This window comes from Hyla sarda, chromosome 7, assembly GCF_029499605.1.
Source record: "Hyla sarda isolate aHylSar1 chromosome 7, aHylSar1.hap1, whole genome shotgun sequence".
Lineage (NCBI taxonomy): Eukaryota > Metazoa > Chordata > Amphibia > Anura > Hylidae > Hyla > Hyla sarda.
The window spans coordinates 50890488-50903672 of record NC_079195.1 but is presented as its reverse complement, the minus strand read 5'-3'; the positions used below and the strand labels follow the sequence as shown (position 1 = coordinate 50903672).

The 13185-nt window shown below is 39.4% G+C and overlaps 1 protein-coding gene across 1 annotated transcript in view; it reads left to right on the top strand.

Moving 5' to 3' along the window:
* Positions 1–12664, top strand: part of TCERG1L (transcription elongation regulator 1 like) — a 340750-nt gene extending 328086 nt beyond the window's left edge. Inside the window, exons 11-13 of the mRNA XM_056529021.1 lie at positions 1972–2061; positions 5364–5482; positions 11928–12664. Of these exons, the coding sequence (XP_056384996.1) occupies positions 1972–2061; positions 5364–5482; positions 11928–12084 (366 nt within the window). The 3' untranslated portion in view covers positions 12085–12664. The remainder of the gene's footprint in view (positions 1–1971; positions 2062–5363; positions 5483–11927) is intronic.
* Positions 12665–13185: the final 521 nt, after the last annotated feature.

Here is a 13185-nt window from a genome sequence, read left to right as displayed (position 1 = left end):
TACAATGGCTGGGCATGCTCCTGATGATTCTAGACAGTCTGTGGTGCAACGTGGTGTTGGTGGATGGAGCGAGACATGATGTCCCAGATGTGCTCAATCTGACTAAGGTCTGGGGAACGGGCGGGCCAGTCCATAGCATCAATGCCTTCCTCTTGCAGGAAGTGCTGACACACTCCACCCACATGAGGTCTGGCATTGTCTTGCAATTGGAGGAACCAAGGGCCAACTGCACCAGCATATGGTCTCACAAGGGGTCTTAGGATCTCATCTCGGTACCTAATGGCAGTCTGGATACCCCTGGCAAGCACATGGAGAGCTGTGCAACCCACCAAAGAAATGCCACCCCACACCATTACTGACCCACTGCCAAACCAGTCATGCTGGAGGATATTGCAGGCAGCAGAACACTCTCCACTGCATCTCTAGACTCTGTCATGTCTGTCACATGTATGCTGTGTGAACCTGCTTTCATCTGTGAAGAGCACAGGGCACCAGTGGCGAATTTGCCAATTTTGGTGTTCTCTGGCAAATGCCAAATGTTCTGCACAGTGCTGGGCTGTAAGCACAGCCCCCACCTGTGGACATCGGGCCCTCATACCACCCTCATGGAGTCTGTTTCTGACTGTTTGAGTGGACACATGCACATTTGTGGCCTGCTGGAGGTCATTTTGCAGGGCTCTGGCAGTGCTTCTCCTTGCACAAAGGCGGAGTTAGTGGTCCTGCTGCTGAGTTGTTGCCCTCCTACAGCTTCCTCCATGTCTCCTGATGTACTGGCCTGTCTCCTGGTAGTGCCTCCATGCTCTGGAAACTATGCTGACAGACACAGCAAACCTTCTTGCCACAGCTCGCATTGATGTGCCATCCTAGATGAGCTGCACTACCTGAGCCACTTTTATGGGCTGTAGACTCCGTCTCATGCTACCACTAGAGTGAAAGCACCACCAGCATTCAAAAGTGACCAAAACATCAGCCAGGAAGCATAGGAACTGAGAAGTGTTCTGAGGTCACTACCTGCAGAACTACTTCTTTATAGGGGATGTCTTGCTAAATGCCAATAATTTCCACCAGTTGTCTGTTCCAATTGCACAACAGCATATGAAATTGATTGTCAATCAGTATTGCTTCCTGAGTGGACATTGTGATTTCACAGAAGTGTCATTGACTTTGAGTTACATTGTGTTGTTTAAGTGTTCCCTTTATTTTTTTGAGCAATGTATATGCAAAGCAGTTCTCACACCACTTTAGTAAGTGGTTTTCCCTTTAATATTTAGTGTTTTACCCCAAATAGGAGTCTTGGAAACTGACTGGGAAAGTATACCAAGCCAGAGATCTCTCAAGAAAGAATACCCATTTGCAAACAGCTGTTTCAAGGGATTGCCCCTCATCTGTGCAGAGCAGGGTGTTAGCTTACTAGTGAGTACTGACCAGTATACCAGATCCATTTTCGAAAAGATCTCAATGAGTCCTGATGGATCCCACCTACGTGGTCCAATAAGTTTCCATCGAGGTCTTAGTGCTTCGGGCAGATAAAGCAGTTTTTCAAACTGCATTTTACTTAGCATCAAAAACACCAGAACATTAATGTAACAAAAAACTGATGAGAACATAGCAGAGGTAATTGTGATATCTACTTGAGCACTGCCAGTTATAAAGCCCAGCTATTCTATGTCCACCGATTGACAAATGTAGCTCTACTACAGTGTAAAATTGTTCTTTAGAAAATTAAATCACAACTATTTGAAATAACCTTCACATTTTGTTCTAATGATGAGAATGTTCTCCACCTAATGATTACATATTGTCCTTAAATATTTACATTTCTTCCATAGAAGCCTCTAAGTCATCCGGGTACTCAGCGTGGATCGCTTTAATGAGCTCGTTCTCAAGTTCATTAAAGTGTCAGTAAACTATAACAAGACGGAAAGTGAAAAAATGTTTATAATGGAACAAACTGTTTTGAATGCTCCGCAGGTGTCTGCATTCTCCACATGGGAAAAGGAGCTGCATAAAATCGTGTTTGATCCTCGATATCTGTTACTAAACTCAGAAGAACGAAAACAGGCAAGTTCTGTGCGCTACGTAAACAGCAGCTGTGTGACATTTCATAATAAAAAGGAATGACTTTCCTGAAAATGTCTGCAGTTGTTTACAACGTGATGTACATAATATATACTATTTATATTTGACTTCTGTCCTATTTTGAATTCTCTTAATTTTGGGTTGGTAAATCTTTGTTAAGTCTCTTAAAGGGGTTATTTACCATAAAGTGATTTTAGTAGGTACCTGCCAGACAGTAATGGACATGCTTAGGAAGGATATGTGCTTTTCTTGGGGCTAAATGGCTATGTTGTGAGATTACCATAATGCCGTGGTTATCTTTTTGTGAACTGAGTATTTCCTGTTGGAGTTCATTCTCTTAAACTACATATCCCATAGTTCCATGTTTATAAGTGTGGGGTCACTTCTCTCCCTCCCACACAGCCACCTCACCCACAAATGAGCTGCATTCCATTCAAAAAATCAATGCTTTCTAACCAAGGTGCCTCCAGCAAAAATACAATTAGGTGCAGAATGATCTCTCTCCTACCAAGCGGTCGCTCCACCCATTGAAGCAGACAGGCTCCCTTTGCACACCTAACTAGTGATGTCATGTCTCTGTTGCACTGCAACAGTAATTTTGTATGCTGTGAAAAATAAATATTTGGGCGAAAATCACAGAAGAATTGCAAGACCACTATCAAACACAGGTACAGACACTATATTATAAACTACACTAACTTTACATTCCCTGTAGCATATTCAAATAAAAGAAATTCCTGGAATACCCCTTTAATAGGGTCCTCTGAAGAAATAAACATATCCTCTATCCTTAGGATGGGAGGGAGAGTATGACTGCTGGGATCCCCCACAATCTCCTTTATGGGGCCCAGCTCATGCTCTAATCACCAGTCCCTAGAATGCTTCTACCTCTACCTTCAGAGATCAGCAATGGTGACAGATCCAAGCAATCGGATACCCATGCTGTGATATTTTTTCCCAATCCATATCCCTATCCATATATCTCCATTCATCACACATCAACATTGAAGCCCAAAATTAATTTTCACTCCACTTACTACGAACTCCAACCACTGACAACCTTGGGTGTAAAGATACATTTATATATATCACTACTCACAGGATGGGGCCTGATAGCACTATTAGTCCACAGGATAAAGACTACCAGAGGATAGTTATTGGAGCCAGACAGAAACGTAGGGTCCATTTGCTGATGGTATTGGGAACAATTGTCTGCTACTAGGGTCTCTTTGCAAATAACCCATTAGATCTTACTGATGTTGGCATGGGTTGGCAATTATGGTAACAAAGTACATGAAACCTTTAAAGAAGACCTTTGCTCAGTCCAAAAAATATATATATTTTTTTTTTACTGTAGTCTTGCATGGCCTTTTCATAACAGCATTTTTACTTTCTTGCTACACCCAGTTTTGAAGATTTTACTATTTGACTCACTGTACTTTTTACCTAATAGTAAAATGAGCAGAAACTTTATTGTAAAAAGATTTGTGAATGCTAGAATCAGGGGTGTGAATATGAGGTGAGGGGTTGTGAACCATTTTCAGGCAGAACTAATAATAAGAAGTAAAATGGAGGGCACACACTGAGAAATAATACATCAAATTCCTCCTGGATGCAAACTTAGCGGAACAGCAGTATTCCTCACAATCCAGTACACATGACACCTGCGGGGTGCATATACTAAGGTAAAGTTAAATCATCCAAAGAATACAAGAAGCACATATGCATTCACTGCACAGTAGGTGTCTAGGCGTTCCAGAGTCCAGGATTATGGGGTCATCCATGCAGACACTATTGTGGAGCGCTTGAGGCAATGCTAGCCGTTTCACACATCAGATGACCCCGTAATCCCGGACTCCCGAAAGCCGTGACACCTACTTTGCAGTGAGTGCATATATGCTTCTTATATTCTTTGTATGTTCAGGTAGATGTAGATATAAAGCTTCTAATCCAACTCTCTGATCCTAGCATTCATACCTTTTTTTTCTAATAAAAGTAAAAAGCAGAGCAAGTTAACCAAATATTAAAACTAATATTTATATAGCTAGAAAGTGAAGCATGGCACTCACCACAGGGACTTTGGGACTCCTGTGAGTTTATTGTTGCATTACAGCAAAACAACAGGTCCTTCTGACTGGCATGTCTGCAGGTGAAGGGGTGGGACTGAAACGATGGTCCGTTTCACATCATAGTGACGCTTCTTCCGGTATCGTCTTGTTCTATGTGCTTATATATACGTGTAAGGGGGAGGGGCAAACCTAACATATTCAAAACAGATATCCATAATAAATACATTGCATAATGCTTAAAGAACAAGGTTGTTGCACTCATTCAGCCCCATGGATCCCAAGGTGTTCAGCCTACAGATCCTTCTAAACTCTTAGAAGTGAGACCTCTTTCACTATATTGAATACATTCAAGCCCTGCAAATTCTAACCCCTTAGGGCTATTACTTTGAAATTCTTGCATATGGGCAATGAATCACACTGCACCGATGCCTGTTTTTAAGGAATAAATATTTTCCTGAATTACGTTTGATCTTACCAATATTATAGAATCCCCATGGACATATTAGGCCACTTTATATACAACATGAGTGCTATAAACAGTTTATCTTATATTTCCTCACCACCCAGATTGTTTTTCTGTAATACTACAATAAACTTACAGAAGTCCCAAATTCCCTATGGAATATATTCGATTCACTCTGTACCATTCACTGTAGAGCACCCCCAGGACCAGTTAACAGATAGGTAGATTTGTGGCTTGTATGGTCAATTGGTTCATTATCCTCCACAGTGCCTAGACTCGCTTCTCTTCATTGTGACAAATGGTAAACACCCTTTATCTTGGGAAATGGGGGGGGGGGGGGTAAGGGACTTAAAGCTTCAAAGTGTTTTTTTGCGCCTACCACAGATCCTCATTAAAAGTATGTGATCATATGATCTGTATAGGTGAGAGTAGACCTATAGTGGGCTCAAGAAACCCTAGTCCGGTACTGTTAGTCTATCCCTGGAGTAAAATGTAGCAGCAGATTACATATAGAGGTCTAAAAAAATGAACACCAGCTTAGTATCAGGTGTTATGTAAATCGAAAACCTAATATCTCCAATGGATGGTTACTCCTAAAGTACGGTATTTGGGGCAATTATATTATATACGAGACCCGGCATTTATGAGGAGTCTGTTTTTCATAGCAATTTTTGCAAAAATCTAAAGTAGATAATGTAACAAAACCTCCAACTTTGTCCTGGTATAACATATGTAAATGGATTTACTTTTAGGTCTTTGAACAATTCGTAAAGACTCGAATTAAGGAAGAATACAAAGAAAAGAGGAGTAAATTGTTGCTTGCCAAAGAAGAATTTAAAAAGCTTCTAGAAGAATCCAAGCTGTCTTCAAGGTATTATTAACACTTCCAAAAGAGCGAACTGTAGATGCAGTTTCACAATGTTTTCAATTATGCTTTGTTCTACTGAACTCAGGGTTACAACTCAAGGAAAATGATGTGATACTTTGTGTCCTGGAATGAAACAAATAGCGGATGATGTATTCTTTTACTTTTGACTCTAGAGGACCTGGCACATCTTGGTATGACATGAATGGATCATTGTTTTTAAAAAGAACCGTGTATGGCTCAATTTATGTTATGGTGGCGCTGCAGAGGTAATAAACAATTGTCACCAGGTTCAATGCAGAATGGCTGATCAGAAGGTTTCCTTGTTGGAGGACACTTTTATAAAAAAAAAAATAAAAATGGCAACCTGTTTAAGTTGTAAACATTTATATTAATTCGGTTGTTGGTTTTTGCTCATGCATGAAGTGCCAATTACAGTATTTTTTCTTTCTTTAAACAATTTTCAAAGCAATGCGGTTCATTTTCTAGCACTTATTTTGGGAGCATTGTATACCAAGTTTAACCTGGTGGGGGTGACAGTTTTTATCACAAATGCACAAAGAAATGCAAAGGGGTATTCCGGCAGTAGACATCTTATCCACTTGGGTGCTGCTCCAGAGACATGACGTCACGAGGGGACATGGCATGACATACCGTTTAGAACGCCGGGTGCTGCATGGAGATGTGGGGTCCCAGCAGTGGGACCCCCGCAATTAGACATATTTCCTATCCCTTGGATAGGGAAAAATATGTTTAACCCCTTAAGGACCAAGCCCATTTTCACCTTAAGGACCAGGCCAATTTTATTTTTGTGTTTTCGTTTTTTCCTCCTCGCCTTCTAAAATCCATAACTCTTTTATATTTTCATCTACAGACCCATATAAGGGCTTGTTTTTTGTGTGACCAATTGTACTTTGTAATGAAACCTCTCATTTTACCGTAAATGTAAAATGGCGAACCCAAAAAATATTTTTTTAGGGAGGAAATTTAAATGAAAACCACTATTTTGCACATTTTGGAGGGTTTCGTTTTCACACTGTACACTTTAGGGTAGAAATAACATGTGTTCTTTATTCTGTGGGTCAATATGATTAAAATGATACCCATGGCTAGATATTTTTATATTTTTGTACCGCTTTAAAAAAATCTAAAACTTTTTGCACGAAATCTGTAATCTAAAATTGCCCTATTTTGACCACCTATAACTTTCTCATTTTTCCATATATAGGGCGGTATGAGGGCTAATTTTTTGCGCCATCATCTGTACTTTTTATTGATACCACATTTGCATATATGAAACTTTTAGATAATTTTTTAATACATTTTTTGGGGAATAAAATGTGACTAAAAAGCAGCATTTTTAGACATTTTTTTTTATTTTTTACGTTTACGCAGTTCACCGTACGGGATAATTAACATTATATTTTGATAGATCAGATATTTACGCATGCGGCGATACCAAATACGTTTATAAAAAAAATACTTTTACGCTTTTTGGGGGTAAAATGGGAAAAAATTAAAATTTTCTTTTTTATTAGGGGAGGGGATTTTTCAATTTTTTTTAAATATTTTTTATTGTCTATCTATAGCAATCATTTGATTGCTAATACTGTTCAGTGCTATGCATAGGACATAGCACTCATCAGTATTTTCGGCTATCTCCTGCTCTGGTCTGCTCGATCTCAGACCAGAGTAGGAGACGCCGGGAGACGGACGGAGGCGGGTGAGGGGACCTCCGTCCGCCATTACGATGATCGGATCACCGCGGCAGCGCTGCGGGCGATCCTATCATCTATTTTAACGTGTACATTGCCGCAGATGCCGCGATCTGTACTGATCACGGCATCTGAGGGGTTAATGGCTGATAGCAGCTGGAACCTGTCGTGTATGACACGTGCACTGCTCTGATGCTCGCTGTCATAGTACATACATTTACGTCCGAGGTCGTTAAGGGGTTAAGGCAGGAATACCCCTTTAACCCCTTAACAACAATGGACATAAATGTACGTCATGGTGATGTGGTACTTAACAGACCAGGATGTACATTTACGCTCCGCCATGACCGCGAACACCGGTCTGGTCATGCACGGCAGGTCCTGGCTGCTATAAGTAGCCAGGGACCTTCCGGTAATGGCGGACATCAGCAATTGCGCGGATGTCTGCCATTAACCCCTCAGATGCCATGATCAAGACAGATCACGGCATCTGCGGCAGTGCGGTACTTTAAATGGATGATTGGATCGCCCGCCGTGCTGCCAAGGGGATCCGGTCATCCATATTGGCAGATGGAGGTCCCCTCAACTGCCTCCGTCTGTCTCTAGGGGTCTTCTGCTTTGGTCTGAGATCGAGCAGACCAGAGCAGAATATAGTCGATAATACTGATCAGTGCTATGCCCTATGCATAGCACGGAACAGTATTAGCAATCAAATGATTGCTATAAATAGTCCCCTATGGGGACCATTAAAGTGTAAAAACAAACAAAAAAAAAGTTAAAAAATGTGAGAAATCCCCTCCCATCATCAAAAAGTGAATCATCCGTTTTTCCCATTTTACCCCCCAAAAAGTGTAAAAAAAATATTTAATTAATATATTTGGTATTGTCGCATGCATAAAAGTCTGAACTATCAAAATATATTGTTAATTTTCCCTTATGGTGAACGGCCTAAATGTAAAAAATATTAAATAGTCCAACATTTTTGCATTTTTGTTACATTTTATTTAAATTTTTTTTATAAAAAATAATAAAAAGTAAAACCTAAACAAAAGTGGTAACGATAAAATCTACAGATCAGGGCGCAAAAAATTAGCCTGTGTACGGAAAAATTAGAAAGTTATAAGTGGTCAAAATAGGACAATTTCAAACATACTAATTATGTTAAAATAGTTTTAGATTTTTTTTAAGCGGTGCAATTATAGAAAAGTATATATCATGGGTATCATTTTAATCAAATTAACCTACAGAATAAAGAAAGCATGTCATTTTTACCATAAAGTGCACACCCTGAAAACAAAACCTTCCAAAATTTGCTAAATTGCGGTTTTCTTTTCAATTTTCCCACATAAATAATATTTTTTGGTTGTGCTGTATGTGTTGTGATGTAATTGGTTATAGAAGAAAGAGAAAGAAAGTACCATGGTTAGAACCCACTGAGGACTGTGCCTGGCACTGTGTGGCCAAAATCCATAAATACATATTAGCATGATACCCCTGGTTTGCACAAAAATATGCAACCTTTGGCCGATTTGCTACAAGCTTGAACCAGAGGACGGGTGGCTTCATGTGAAAGGGGTGTGGCCACCCTGTGCACAAAATTTACTACTATTTGCATCTCATAGCAGATGTAAATTGTAGTGCTAAGAGAAGTGCACATCTTGATAAATCCAATGCAATCCTATACTGGAAAAGGTTTGGTTAAGATGACAACATAAAAAAGACAGTCTTAGTTAATTCCCCCAGCCTAGCTATGGTTCCTCCCCATGTAATGAAGAGAACAAAAATTGCTGTGCACCATGAAAGGGTCTCTCAGGTTCTCAATATCAGCAGTAAGAGGACTAAAAACACCTTACCACCATTCTTGAAGGGGTAAACTTACAAAACCATGCAGGTTTATAATCCAACAAGTAGGAAAGAAAATAAGTGCACTCACCACAATAGCTGCTTTGTCCATGAGGTTTATTCAAAGTCCACATCAAAGGTATACAGTGCAGGGAGACGACATAGGGAGGAGGTGAGCGTGGGCCCACGCTCAACTCCTCCCTGTGTCGTCTCCCTGCACTGTATGCCTTTGATGTGGACTTTGAATAAACCTCATGGACAAAGCAGCTATTGTGGTGAGTGCACTTATTTTCTTTCCTACTTGTTGGATTACATGGACTTGAAGCTCTCGTATTAATAAGTTTGCACCTTCACCCGCTGCTATAATACCACACTGCAGGCAAGTGTTCATTACACGCAACATCCTACAGGTGTATGCAGAAGCAGTGCCAGGCTGTCTTTCTCTCTTACCTTGCTGATGCAGGTTTATAAATGTCTTTGAAATAAAGGTACTCTTTACCAGTATAATATTTGGGCAGTACATGGTAGTATTACCTTAGCTGTATATGGCATTTCTAGTTTGGGGCTCGATGCTGGGATGGTATGTGGGCTACCCACATATGTGGGCTACAATTACAAACCTGCCTATAAACGACAAACCAGATGTAGCCATACCTCACTTGCGCAGGGCTCCATTTTCTATAATATGGACAGTCAAAGCCGTAAAGACATTATAACAGTTAAGAGCAACATCAGATCTTTTACATTTTTAAAAGGACAATTCATTAAATCGGAAATCGTTACTTCGATGAGAAAATTTTGAGCTTGAAAATGTCTCTAACTATTGTAATTACACTTAAAGGAAAGCAATCATCAGATTTTACCCTATATAACGCTTGGCAAAGCGTTATATAGGGTAAAATCTTTATTTTCACCATTCCCGGGGGACGCTCCTGCCCCCAGGGATGGTAAAGATATGAAGTTATAAACTAGTCACCGCCGCCGCCGTAAGTAGTCACCTGAGCTTCACTCACCTTTTCCAGTTCTTCGGCCGGCAGCGACGCCCCATCCGCTTGATTGATGGGACGCGTCATCGCTCTGCTCCGTCTGTTTAGTGAGCGGAACAATGACGCGGCCCATCAATCAAGCGGAGGGGGCGTCGCTCCCGGACGAAGAACGGGAGTAGATGAGAAGAGCTCCCCGCCCAGGTGACTACTTATGGCGGCGGCGGTGACTAGTTTATAACTTCATATCTTCACCATCCCTGGGGGCAGGAGCTTCCCCCGGGGATGGTGAGGACAACAATTTTACCCTATATAACGCTTTGCCAAGCCTTATATAGGGTAAAATCTGATGATTGGTTCCCTTTAAATTGGATAGTGTTTAGAGAAAACAATGAAGCAGGTTAAAGAAGACAGAGACACAGACATAAGCAAAAGTGATTCTTCATTTTGAAAAATGGCATTTTGGTAGAAGGGTCCTCTGACAGGTATGTGATTATGAGACCACGAAAGATCAGCACGTAATTTGTAGACTATCAATGTAATGGTGGATGTATCTAGTCCTCTATAGGAAGAGGACATCCCATGAGGACCCTCCTAAAGGGAGACCCTCTATGAACACTGATCATCTGAAATATTATTTAAACATGGATTTTTTAAACCAAACAACTTCTTTGCCTTTTATGTCTATGTGTCCAGGTGAGGTATATGTGAGGGAGATTTTGTGATGCATACTTTCAATAAATATCTACAAAAATATCAGTATCTGCTAATTCCAGGTCTAATTTCATCCTAAGATGTGTCTTGTGTGACACCTTCGGCAAAGAGACCTTTTTGTTGGGACTGAACCAGATGATATAAATTTGCACTGACCAGGGCCTGGATTGCTTTTAATTACTTATAGATTTCAGCTGTTGTCTTGGTTTTCCATGCCTTTTTGCACCTCCCTTTCTTCATGTGTTCAATACTTTTTCCCTGTGTCATTTCACATTATTACATATAACTTAAAGGGCTACTCCACCCCTAGACATCATATCCCCTATCCAAAGGATAGGGGATAAGATGTCTGATCACGGGGGTCATAAGATGTCTGATTGCTGTGTTCCTTTAGAGCGTAGGGTGCAGCACCGTATGCTCGTGATGTCACGGCCACACACCCTCAAAGCAAGTCTATGAGAGAGGACGTGGCGGCCGCCATGCCCCCTCCCATAGACTTGCATTGAGGGGGCGTGGTCGTGATGTCATTAGCCTCCTCCCCGCATCATCAGTCATCCGGCACGGAGCAAAGTTCACTCTGTGTACTGAATGTCTGGGGTGCTATAGCTATCCTTTGGATAGAGGATAAGATGTCTACCCCTTCAATTTCTGAGCTTATTTGTTTTGGATTTTTTGTATGTATGGGTTACTTGGGTTGTTAACAACATTTTTGGAAATATGTTTAGTGAAAAAAATGGTGATGTGTTCAATAATCTACCTGCTTTAAAAAAATAATAATAATAATATATATATATATATATATATATATATATATATATATATATATATTCCAAGTGATGAGTTGCACCATGTGGGATTCAGATCCCTGGATCCAGGCAGGTGCTCAGTCCTATGATGTACTTGACCGAAATGTCCCAAACAAGTATGATTCCAAGAAAAATAGGGCTGCACTCCAGCGATCCACTGTACAGAAATAACTTTATTCACCCAATAGTGAAGCAACGTTTCAACCTTCTCAATGAGGTCTTTCTCAAATAAATAAATATATATATATATATATATATATATATATATATATATATATATGTGTGTGTGTGTGTGTGTGTGTATGTGTAAAATACATTTCCTATATATTTATTAGTTATGCTAGTTAAATAAAGTATAATAATTATTATTATTTTACATAATTCTCAACAGGACCACCTTTAAGGAATTTGCTGAGAAATATGGAAGAGACCAACGTTTCCGTGTTGTTCAGAAAAAGAAAGACCAAGAACATTTTTTTAACCAGTTTATCAGCTCACTTAAAAAACGGGACAAAGAAAACAGAATGAGGTTACGGAAAATGAGATAAAACAAAACAAAAACACTATATACTGTACGTGCAATAAACATTTCCCTTTTGTTGTAACTGCTGGAAGAAGAAAGGAATCTGTCCTTTATTATTTATCAGACTGAAGAAATCCAATGAGGATACCGTATCCTGGAGACTTGACCGCACTAGTGTACAGAGAGTATCTCCGAAGATAAAACAAAAAGTTCTCTAAGGAATAATGTTTCATATTGAAGCTATTTTCTTTTTTTTTTACAATATTCAGTTCAATGTGTTTCTATTTTCCATTATAATCTGAAGTCATATATTAAGTTGCTTCAATTATGCAAATTATTAGTGAGATGAACAAGAACAAAATAAAGCGACAATACAAGCTAATTCCATTGAAAGGTCAAAACAAAACTTTTTCCCGTTCCTGTTGAAAGCACAGTCCTTCTAAACTAGTGGTTACCGTGTATCTGAAAGACCAACGCTTTATCCTTGTCCTTATCACGTTGTCTGAGTGGTTACAAAATATGGTCGCAACTAGTTAAGTGAAGTGTGAACATTTTTAAATATGTCGTTGTTAGCACAAAAATAAATATTTTCTTTTTGCTCTGATGGACACACTTGCTATCAAAAACTTGTCTATAGAAGATACAGTAACACTGTTTTCTTTTTTGTTTTTTTTTTTTGTTTTTTTATGGTAAAGCCATCCGATGTATAGTTCTGTTCTTTCTATTGTATGCTGACAGAATGCATGGGTTTTTTTTCTCATCAAATTTGTATATACAAATATTTTAGATTTTTTTTAATCAATAAATATTTTAAGAATTTTCATCCTAACGTTGTCTTAGGTTTATTGTTCTATGGACCAAAATTGTATTCTTTAAGTTAATGTCCACTCTTGAACACAATTCTTGGAAGTTACAATTTTTACAGTCCACTCCTGTAGTGTTCATAATCCAATAAAATACACACAGAAAGTGATGGGCTCAACCTTTATTAACAATACCTATATGGGTGCTACCAGTGTTTAAAGTATACAGAAACAATATTGGCATGGAAAAGCATAAACACATAATAGGGTGCACACCAAAATAATATACTGTTGATTCTTTATTGGTACAAACACAATATAAC